Source organism: Guillardia theta (genome assembly GCF_000315625.1).
Source record: "Guillardia theta CCMP2712 unplaced genomic scaffold GUITHscaffold_218, whole genome shotgun sequence".
NCBI classification, from domain to species: domain Eukaryota; class Cryptophyceae; order Pyrenomonadales; family Geminigeraceae; genus Guillardia; species Guillardia theta.
The window spans coordinates 52,211-63,006 of record NW_005434458.1 but is presented as its reverse complement, the minus strand read 5'-3'; the positions used below and the strand labels follow the sequence as shown (position 1 = coordinate 63,006).

The 10,796-nt window shown below is 53.8% G+C and overlaps 4 protein-coding genes across 4 annotated transcripts; 2 read left to right on the top strand and 2 right to left on the bottom strand.

The window, feature by feature from the left end:
- Nucleotides 1–415: 415 nt before the first annotated feature.
- GUITHDRAFT_148505 (hypothetical protein) lies at nucleotides 416–1,549 on the bottom strand (the record flags this gene model as incomplete). Its single annotated transcript, XM_005819548.1, has 1 exon — nucleotides 416–1,549. One exon carries the CDS (start codon nucleotides 1,547–1,549, stop codon nucleotides 416–418), a length of 1,134 nt encoding a protein of 377 aa, XP_005819605.1.
- Nucleotides 1,550–2,603: 1,054 nt separating this feature from the next.
- Nucleotides 2,604–5,275, top strand: GUITHDRAFT_121214 (hypothetical protein; the record flags this gene model as incomplete). Its single annotated transcript, XM_005819547.1, has 17 exons — nucleotides 2,604–2,794; nucleotides 3,109–3,149; nucleotides 3,193–3,356; nucleotides 3,405–3,498; nucleotides 3,558–3,592; nucleotides 3,648–3,706; nucleotides 3,762–3,806; nucleotides 3,849–3,879; nucleotides 3,921–3,971; nucleotides 4,023–4,156; nucleotides 4,202–4,265; nucleotides 4,365–4,424; nucleotides 4,793–4,843; nucleotides 4,893–4,939; nucleotides 4,990–5,070; nucleotides 5,116–5,171; nucleotides 5,220–5,275. The coding sequence occupies 17 exons, from the start codon at nucleotides 2,604–2,606 to the stop codon at nucleotides 5,273–5,275; spliced, it is 1,260 nt and encodes a 419-aa protein (XP_005819604.1).
- Nucleotides 5,276–6,279: 1,004 nt separating this feature from the next.
- GUITHDRAFT_148503 (hypothetical protein) lies at nucleotides 6,280–7,195 on the bottom strand (the record flags this gene model as incomplete). The annotated part of the gene is made up of 6 exons (XM_005819546.1): nucleotides 6,280–6,378; nucleotides 6,551–6,604; nucleotides 6,655–6,764; nucleotides 6,834–6,914; nucleotides 6,967–7,052; nucleotides 7,101–7,195. The coding sequence occupies 6 exons, from the start codon at nucleotides 7,193–7,195 to the stop codon at nucleotides 6,280–6,282; spliced, it is 525 nt and encodes a 174-aa protein (XP_005819603.1).
- A 3,343-nt stretch (nucleotides 7,196–10,538) lies between these two features.
- GUITHDRAFT_82147 (hypothetical protein) lies at nucleotides 10,539–10,772 on the top strand (the record flags this gene model as incomplete). The annotated part of the gene is made up of 1 exon (XM_005819545.1): nucleotides 10,539–10,772. A coding segment is annotated over one exon (234 nt), but the record flags the coding sequence as incomplete, so codon positions are not given.
- Nucleotides 10,773–10,796: the final 24 nt, after the last annotated feature.

Here is a 10,796-nt window from a genome sequence, read left to right as displayed (position 1 = left end):
TCCCATCCTTCCATGCTCTTCCTCCTTCTCTTTCTCGTTTCAATCTCCTTGCCCTTCACTGAATCCTCCCCCCTCCCCCTCCACCCTCTCCATCACTCGATCCTATTCAGTGTCATTCGCAAGTTTGCATCATGCGTCAAATACCTTGCCTCGCCTTTTCCTTCCCTCCTTGTACATCGTTTGCGCTTCTTCCATGTTTATTGTTGAACCTTCATTACAAGAGTAAGTAGCTGCTGCTGCTTCTCATGCTGTACTTGTGCATGGACGAGAAAGAAATGATCACAGTTGGCATCATCTCATTCCCCTCGACCTTCTCAGCTCGCTTCCTTGCTTCCTGTCTTCCTCGCTTGCTTACTCTCTTGCTTCCTGTCCTCCCCCTGATCTCAAACTACTTCAGTTCGGATCTCAAACTACTTCAGATCGGTCTCTGGTTGATCATGTCGGAGCTCCACTGGGGAGCGACTCCCCCTATCCCCTGCCCGCTCCACAACCTCTCCATCCTCCCCACGCCTTCTCCTCCTCGCTGGCACTGGAACAGCTGCTGCTCTAGCAACGAGTTCCGCCTCCGCTCCTCCTCGAGCTGCATTTTGAGCACCGACACCTGATTCTCTAGTCGACGCATCTTCACTCCTCGCTCACGCAACGGAGGAGGAGAACCTTCCATCATATGCCTTCCTCTCGCGCTGCTGATCTCGCTCCTCTTCCTCCTCGTCCCCGCCAGTCTCCCCCTCTCCTCCATCCTCCCACCTCCATACCGCGGGACCTCCACGGTCTCTGGGGGCTTCAGGTTGTTCCGCAGCAGGAAGGAGCGCACCCAAGTGTTGCTGAACCTGAGCTTCTTGACCTTCTCATCCTCCCTCCATGCAGGATCAGCTCTCAGAGCGTTCGCAGCGTTGATGACGGTGGCGTACGGGATGTGCCCTGCTATCTGCGACACATCGCCCAGGTTCTCCTGGAGGAGACGGTTCAACAGGTCCTCTTCGAAGGGGGTGCAAGTCTTCTTCCCCCTCTTCCTGTTCAGCTTCACCGGCTCGCCCGTCTCTGCCGCCTGCAGGTCCGCACGGTGCATCGCGTTCTGCCATCGCTTGAGGGTCTGCAGGCTGATGGTTTGGAAGGCGCTTCCGTACTTGGCCTGAAGGGCGTCCAGCGTCTTCTTCTTACTCCCCCCGTTGAAGCTCAGCAGCTCCAGCACAGCCTTCTTCTCGCTATCCGTCCAAGTCTTCCTTGTGGGCCGTTTAACCCCGGCAGCCACCGAATCAAGAATGCTCGACAGGTTGTGGGGGATATCGACTTGGCCCATGCCGTGCACCGCACTGGAGCTCCCCACGAAGCCCGAGCCATGGAAGCTCTGGATGTTCGCTCCTGATGCATGCTGAAGGTTCCCTACACCGTGCATCCCGTTGTGAAACGCTCCCGATAACCCTCCTCCCCCGCTATGCAGGCCGATGCTGTGGATGCCGCTGACTACATTGCCCACGTTGCCCATACCTCCTCCGAGTCCTCCACCCATTCCACCGCTCATCGCACTTGAGTGCATATTCATGTTCATGCTCAGCCCTCGAACCTCCTCGATGCTTCCTCGCGGATGGTGAGAGCCTTCTGCTTGCAACTAGACCTTCTTCGTGTGCCTGCTCACTCCGCACCTCTTCTATTCGCGACGCTCCCCTCCTCCTCCCCTCTCTATCACCTCTGCACTATTCTCTGCTCTGCTACGCTCCTCTTCTCTCTCTCTCTCTCTCCTCACCTACTCCCCCTCCCCCTCCTCGCCGCTCTCCTACCTCCCGCATGTCTCATCGCATCGAGTTTCTCCCTGCCTCATCCCCCCTCATCTCCTCTTCATCCCCCTCATCCACTCATCATGCTCATCATCCCCCTCATACACTCATCATCCCCCTCATCCACTGATCATCCCCCTCATATCCGGGCCTAGACTCGGGCCGTGCGGCCTGATGTTCCTCCACGGCCCCGGGTTTGCTGAGTGAGATGAAATGCTGCTCTCGGGAGCCTCGAATTCCTTTCTCAAATTTGAAATTATAGGTGTAATTATGAAATATTTTGATCTTTTGTGAGAGTTTTAGCGTCGCTTCCCCCCGGAAGCGCTGCCAGGAACTGTTAGAGCAATATGGGGGGTAGGGTAGTGAGCCAATGACCACCAGAAACCCCATAAAATAGGTTAAAACAGGGATTAAGAGGTGGTAGGGGTCTATTGTATTCGAGTACTTGGGGTGGGGTGGGGAACCGGGTGGCACCGTGTCGGCAATGCGATCCGACGAGTTTTAAAATTACTGTATCTATATTTATATTAAACTATAAATATTATAAATTCGAAATGATCCAGTACTAATTTCCGTAGTTTGTGAACAGATGAATAGAGAAGATAGAGATATGGTACTATTTAATAATATTTCTTGGTATCGTCCTTGGTGAAATGCTGAAGGCCACTTCCTGCAGACATTTGATTTCTTCTTTATTTGTTTTGAAATGTTGTGTAAGTATTATGAAATATTACTCGGACAGTTCAACGTTTAAATAATTGTAAACTCTAAAAGGTATTCTAAACTTTGTACCAAGTTCGCGTGCCCTTATAACGGCTAGTCTAGTCAATGCCGCGTGCCGGGCAAGTTGTGACGCGCAAGTCCAGGAGAGGAGGGGGAGCCGGAGGAGACCTCAAGGAGAGAACTGCACTAGCAGAGGACAAGACAGGGACAGGGCAGGGCAGGGCAGGGCAGGGCAGGGCAGGGCAGGGCAGGGCAGGGCAGGGCAGGGCAGGGCAGAACAACTTGGCGCAGAACAGGTGCTATTGCAATCATGATGAGAGTAGACGGGGGCTCGAGGAGAATACAAAGGAGAGAGGGAAGCGTTTGTGCCTTGCTTCTGTCCTATTGCTGTTCAACGGCTGGTGCTCGGAGCGCTGATTTCTTGTGAACATATTCTAATGCATTCTTGCCATAATCCTCTCCGAACGTATCACCTCCTAATCTACTCATTCCATTCTCCTCGCACCCTCCTCCCCCTCTTCTATCCATTCTCTTGCCTTTTCCTCTGCGTGTTTGTCTCAACGCTTCTCTTCCTCAACTGAAAGCTTCCTTCTGACATGTAGCTCTACAGGATGTCAGCCAAGAACTCCCCCGCCTTGAACGCCGCCAAAGGTCCACTCCTGTCCGCTCCTCTCCCTCTCATCGCTCGCATCAGGCAGCTCCCCCGTCATCGTCCCTCTGACGTCTGCCACGTCCCCGGCCGTGAATGCTACCAGCGCGCTTGTTTCTCCTCCGTCCTCCGGCAAGGCTCCAGTTCCTGTCAGCCCTGTCATGTCGGGACAGCAGATCCTTGTGAGCCAGCCGGTTGTCAGCTCGCAGGTACCGTCCAGGCTGCCTGCTGCTCGGGGCATCTGACAGGAGCTGCAGGCCATGGGCCCTGGCGCTTTCGCCATCCCTCAAGTCATCAGCTATGGCGGAGGAGCGTACAACGTTCAGTCAGCCATGTTCCCTCAGCCCAGCAGTAAGACCTGCACCCAGCACGCAGCCCTGCCCCCCTCGTGACATGCTTGTGATCTGCAGTGATCCCTGTCTCGCAAGAGTTCGTCTCCATGCCGGTGAGAACTTTGTGCCTCTGTCCGCTGCAGTCAGGCTGACTGTCGTGCTGCTCAGGTCCAGTATGGCAACGTCTCCATGATGTACCGCTCCACAGACGCTCTGTCAACTGGCAGGTTCCTCCTATCCTCGTGCCCCACTCGAGACCCTCTCTCCTCACCTTCTCCCCAGCATGTACGCCAGCAGCTCTGCCATCCGTGTCAACCAGGTCAAGGGGTTCTGAGCTAGCCGGGGCTTCTCTGACTCGTTGCTGAGCAGGAGCCGAGCGGCATGGAGCCCATGGCATGACGTGAGCATTTGCCGCCGCCGCCAACTTACTCTGTCATGCAGGATTCTCACCTTCAGGCCTTGCGCAAGGAGCACGGAACCATCCGCTACCAGGTAGGAGGAGGAGGAGAAGGAGGACAATGTTTCGCTGATGCGGACCTATAGATGGATCGCTACCGCATCCGTGTTGCTGAGCTCGAGGACCAAACCAAGAACATGATGATCCAGATCGCCAGCGTGGAGGTGCTGCAGCAGGAGAACGGAAATCTCAAGGCTGAGAAGGCAGATCTTCTCAACAGGTAGCAGCTGCTCGTCGCATCTCTGTGCATGACAGTCCTACCCAGGTTGAACCAGGTCTTCCAGGAGCGCGAGATGATCCAGGCTCAGTCTCTACAGACTATCACCAAGGTCTGAGCAGGAGGAGGGGTAGCGGGAGATTGGAGTGGGAGAGGGAGAGGGAGGGATGGATTCACGTGAAAGGAGGGGAATGTTGACATGCATTGCCAGTACGAAGAAACGACCAGGCAGCTGGAGCCCATCATTTACAAGTGCGACCAGTACGAGAAGGTGAGGAGGGGGAGAGTAAAGGAGGAGGAAGAGAGGGATGGAGGAGGAGGGGACTTGCGCAGCCATCAAGGAACTGAGTGGAGCTGCAGAGGAACTCTGAGCTCTCGGACACCATCTCCCAGATCTCTGCTGACAGGAGCATGCTTGAGTCGCACCTCGCCACCGCCAGAGCAGAGGCAGCCCACCTCCTCCGTTCAGTTCTATCGCTCCCTGATCATCGTTGTTGCCTTGCAGCTTCGTGAGCAAGAAGTGCGCGTGAGGACTTTGACCGGCCAAGTGAGTCCTCCTACCCCATTCCATCTCCTCTCCTCTCCTCTCCTCTCCTCTTCCCTCCCTACTTCTGATAGGTCTGTCTTATTCCTGTCCAGGTGGAGAACCTGCGGCATGAGAACGTCGAGTTGAGCAACCAGTTCCAGCAGGTTCTGCCGGCTGGTTCGTGAGCTGGGGTCAAGCTGACCCTCTTGGCAGGAAAGGGAGAGACGCATCAAGCTCGAGAGCGAGTACGAGCAGTTCCGGTGAGCTGGGACTTCCGATGTTCCCTTGTCCCCCCTCATGCTCTCCGCAGCGCTCGCCACATCAGCTGCGAGTCACAGATCAAGAGCCTGACCACGCAGCTCTCCAGCTACACCAGCTCCATCGCCACCAGGTTCCCCTTCCCCTCCCCTCCCCTCTCCGCCGCTCACTCGCGCAGCTCCAGCATCCACACCTCCGGCCGTTACTCGACCTCTTCTGTCCCCTACCAGAGCTGTGAGGCATGCCCATTTCGCTCTGCCTGAGCTGAGAAGTCTCCTGCAGATCTCTCCGGCAAGTACGAGGTGGCCAGCGCCAACGTACCTACTTCATCTTCGTAGGCCCGAAGCCTGGAAGGGGCTCGTGACATCCGATTTTTACTCGCAGTAATTTGCGCCGACATCTTGGGTGTTAGTAGATACGATTGATATCCCCAGCTCTACTCCTGCTCCTCGCTCAGCTCGTTGATCGTTGCTCCCGGCGGCTGAGCCTCTGACAGGACCAGGACCAGCATGAGACTCTAGATGTGCCGTATCGTCCTCACCTGGAGCAGAAGGGGGCTGTTGGCTCATGTTGAACATCATATCGTTGTCTGCGGCAGCGTCAGGTCACAGACTACCTCACCCACAGCTCCAACGCACTCGGATACATCATCCCCGGGAAAACTATCGTTCCTGGTGCCGGCTGATTCCGCGGCACGTTGCCGCCCTGCATGTTGGGGTTTCCGTTCCACCCTTGCGCTGGAAACTGCCAGACTGTCAGGGGATCGACAGCCAGTTCAGTTCAGACGTCCTACATGGCCCGGCATCATCATCGGGTAGGCAAAGTTGGGAGGGAAGTAGTATCCCTGCATGCCCGGGTAGCCTGCCTGCCCAGCAGGGGCGACGAAAGAGGGAGGAACAGGGTAGCCGCCGTCTCTGAGGTACATAGGATACATCATCTGCATGCTGAGTCCTCTGGGTCAGCTCACAGCGATGGAGGAGGGAGGGAGGGGTCAGGGACAGTGCAAGAGGAAGAAGACAAGGCAGGAGGAGGAAGATACTTCATATCGTTGGGCATCATCGGGTTGGGATAACCCATCGCTCTCTCTTGTCCCATCCCATGCCCGTTGTGATTCCTCTTGCCTCGCTTGCCTTCTACGAACGGAGCTTGAGACGTTGGCTCGAAGAGCAATCTTACATACCTTTCTTGACCCCTAGCGCAGCCAAATTGCAGTTCGTTTTTCTTCCATCTCTGCGAGGGGCCCAATCACATTGAAGGAATAGTTCATCTGACACAGAATGAAGACAACAGGGGGAGCGAAGGTAACCAGGGATGATGAATGATTTCTTTCACCCTCAAGGATTCACAATGCATCGACCACAACAAGTAGAGGGTTGACGTACATGATCGGAGATTTGTTGGCCACAGCCCGTTGCGCATCTTCATCCCTTTTGTATGTAACCTGGAAAGGAAAGAAAACCGGCCAGTCAGAGTCGATGAGAGGAAAGCATCGAGATAATTACAAATCCGTATCCTTTCGATCTACCAGTTGTTTTGTCACATATGACAACCGCCTGCACAAAAGAAACTGAAATGAGACAACAATGAACTCTCCCTGTCATCAACTTCATTACCTCCTGCAGCTCTCCATAGACATGGAAATGGTTTTGCAGGGTCTCGGTTGTTGTCTGGACATCAAGACGTCATGGCTCAACCTCACCCTGCCACTGCCCATCACCTGCCATGCTAGCCCACCAACAAATAACTTTCTGTAGGTCGTGTCCCCAGCTGGACGGCCATCCCTCGAGTTGCTGTCGGATCCATCGCAACCGTCATCGACGTTGGTTCCTGACATCACCCTCATTCCTCGGACAATCATAACCCCATTCCTCATCCTCTCATCAGACTTTCACACACCTCTCGACAGCTCATCTGCATCTACGCTCTCCACTTCACTGAAGCTTGCGGGCACATTGCCTGAGTCCGGAAATGAGGCATCTGTTGCAATGGGTTGGATCAGTCTACGGGTCGCATGCAAAGTGGAGATCACCTTTGCCCGAAAACATATGGGAAGTCGCTTCTGTGGGTTGGTTATCATGATTCTCCTTTGGATCTTGCTGCAAAGATCTCGGCAAACTGCGGACCTGTCATCAAACAACGTCGCAACTTTCGTTGCTCTTGTACCCGTTATCCTTTGTGTTGTCTTGAATGACTACGGATTTATCCGTGGCTGAGATCTCAGAGAGACCATGTAGTAAATCGTTTCCGAACGTCTCCATGATGAAGCCACACAGAATCTGACGCTAGCGCGTCTATCTGAATCTCGACGACTCTCGAAGTTCACCTTCCACCAGATTCACCTCACAACGCCCTGTGGAGCATACTACTATCACAATCAACTGAAACGCTCCGACGGATCCCTCCTGACTTCGTTTGCTTAATATCCTGGCATAGATGCACAAGAAATGCAGTAGATTGCTTCTGGATCAACAGTTCAAGATCGAGAACAATTCCTCATAATCTCTTGACTGCGTTGACCCTGGACAAATTAGATTGCCAGGAATGGATGAAGCAACAGAAAGCTCTTTTGTTGCTGCAGCTGATCTGCATAACAAAACATGTGTCAAATCAAGCATTCGAGGAGTTCTCGCTCGCCATATAGGAGGACAAATAGGACCTTCAGCTGAAAACTATTGCAGAGCAGAGCTTTGAGTCTTATGTCAATCTAGATCAAACTTGTGTAGGACATGCTATAAAAACCATCATGACAGACGATGTTTGACTATGCAAAGATAAAATCACAAATATTTCTCGATATTTCTCCAGAGATGAAGACAGAATTCTCATAACTACAAATAGAATGCAACACGGCTATAAGAACGCGACTGTCGTTAAAAGGCAGAGGAATCATCGGAAACCCGCACCAGAGACAGTCTGACATCGAATTCCAATTGCAATTAAAACATTGCTCCCTTCCTACTTGCGGGTTTCAAATCCACCTGCTCTGAATCTCACTCCTGAAACTACCTACATTCCAACAAAGCCGAAGACAAACATTCGTCCCGCTCAATCTACCAGGAGACTCTAGAAGTAGAGAGAAGGGCAGGAGAAGAGTGTAAGAAAGGTGGGACGGTTTCATGAAGACAAGCTTCTCTTTCCGACTCCCCTCCACTCATGCCCCGTCGCTCCTTCCATTGGAACCCTCGGCGCCATTGCATAGCAAGGATTGGACCCCCTACCCCCACCCAACCCTAATCCCACTGCCACCCCACCACCGAAATCATGGGGAAAACCACCCAAAAATTTGACCCCCCAACCTGTACGCCTTCCCCCTTATCCCTACGCCTTCCACCTACCCACCTGTGATTTGCGGGACACCCCACCCCCTATCTTTAGTACATCCACCCTCAAAACTTCACCACCCCCCATGGATTCCTGTCTCGGACTACCCCCCATTTCCTATTCCACTGCGACACCTACAACCATGTACCACCACCCCTGGTCTAAACTTGCTCACCCGGAGGTGATTTGTAGAACCCACCCCTGAGCACAACATTATTCGTACCCCCCTTCTCACCCCCCCCCTCCACCAATCAAGCCAGTCTTGGGCTGAACTACCACCCTTTTGGTCCCATCTCCGAAGTACCCCGTCTCCAATGTCATCAACTCCACCCTACCCCCTAATCCCCTTATCGAATTTCACCCTACCTAAGGTCAACACCCACCCACAATCGGAATACTCAAGTACGACCAATGACCCCGTCCTCCTACGGAAATTTAATCCGAGAGACCCACCCTACCCTACCTCATTCTCTCAAAAACCACCCCAACCTTGTACTGTCAATGTTCACCCCACCCTCGTGATGAGAATGGTTATTGTTAACCGGGGGGTTGACATTCCTAGCCGTAGGTAGGGTGCAGAAAAAATTGAATAGGACGGGTACACAATAGTGATAAGTGAACCGAATTGGGAGGGGTGTGTAGGATGAGTAGGGTGGGTACTAAATGCAAGGGTGGGGTCATCGAGAGAGGAGAGGAATGAAAAGATCTGTCGGAGGAGATGCCGCTGGGTCAGGGGTAGATAATATATATAAGAGTTTGACCGGGGGTGGGGTGTTTTTAGATGATGTAGGGGTACTTGAACTGAAGGACGACGGGAGTGGTATGGTAGAGTGCTGCAAAGATGGGGTGGAGGACGGCCGGAGGGTACTTCAACAGTACGGGTAGTATGACAGAGTCAGAGGGGGTATTCGAGGGAAACTCTCAACGTCCTAGGTAGGGTGGTGGGATACAGCGTTGCGACTGTGGTAGTTCACTAGTTCCCGGGAAGACCCAATCTGAGGGTGGGTAGGGTAGTGGGTACAAAGTACAGCTCAGAGACTGGGTGGGTATCACGGGGATGGATTTTCTCTGGGGACATACCGGGGTGGATGACTATCATTTGAAGGGTGGGGTACTTGGTACGCCATCGATTGGGAAGTAGACGGGGTAGTGATGTTGTTCCCGGGAAAATTTGAGTTAAAAAGAAAAAAAGTTGAGTGAAATGTTTGATTTAGCTACCACCACCGGTAGGACATTCAAGAGGAGTAGGAGGGGGTGGTGGAGAAATATGGGGGTGAAAGTGCGAAGATTGTACTGAAGTTGACAAATGGGGTAGGGATACGTTTTAAATTCAGGGGGGTGGTGTTTGAGGTCGTTTTAACCCCAGGGGTGGGGTACAGTCGCCCTCAAGGACTCCGGGTGACGCTGTAGCAAAAACAACTGACTAAAAGGTCGTTTGAACGGGTGGGGTGGGTAGTGGAGGGGTCTGAGGGTGGTCCAGGTGGTTCGGTGATGAATTCCAGGACGGGTGGTTTGAAGCAGAAAAAGAGGGGTGATGCAGACAAGATGGAATTGTGTAAACGACTGAGGGGTGAGTTGTAAAGTGGGGTACAGTGACCGGAGTGAGGGGTGGTTTTCAAGTTTCATCCGGGCCCAGTGACTCAAGTTGCTCCGGCCCCGGTGGGAGCGGCCTCACCGTCTGATGAGTCACGGCGGACACCGTCACTCTGAGGGCCGCCGGCACAACTTGGTGACCCGGGCCCGGGACGGTGACCGTCAGGTCACCCGGTGACCAGCACGGTACGCCCGCCGCCGCCGCACTGTCACTGACTCGGACGCGGCCGCGGCCCGGCGGCCGGGCCAGGCCGCCGGACTTCGGGCCGGGGCGGTCGCCGGGACCGTGATCGGACGTTGTCGGTGCCGTGCCACTGGGTGCCACGACTCGGCCCCGGCGGATCATCCCCGGCCCCGGGCATTACTGACCGGGCGGCGTCACATGCTGATCGGATGGCCGGACGTGACTCAGCACGCCGCACGGGGGCATCCGAGTCACTGATGTGTACAGTGACTGCCCATCTGCGTTCACTCGGTTTACAACTGGCAGAGGATCTTGGAAGTCACTCTATTAGGAAGGGGGCAGCAACTTATTGTTCATCCGGGCCCTCACTGTCAGTACTCACTGTCCCTCGAGCAGTGCCGTGACTATAACAGGGCTTCCCATCGACTCATCAGAGTTTGCAATTCTTCCGCCGCATTTCAAAGAAGCCTGACTCGTCAGGGATGGTCACAAGTGCGATTGAGATGCTGTTCCCAACATTACCAATGTGCATGTATGGAGTTGCGGAGTTTGCACTCGCATCCGTGTCATACCATGCAGACTTCCTCAGAACGAATTTGCAGAGGAATCATCCTCTTTGGAAGTCAACCTTGTTTCAGGACGAAGCTATGCTGAATACTTTGAAATCAAAGGTTGTTTGCTGCATGCCAAAGGAAGCAAGGGGCAGAATGGAAGCGACAGGCATTCCTCCACACGTTCATCAATATGTCCACAATGACAAG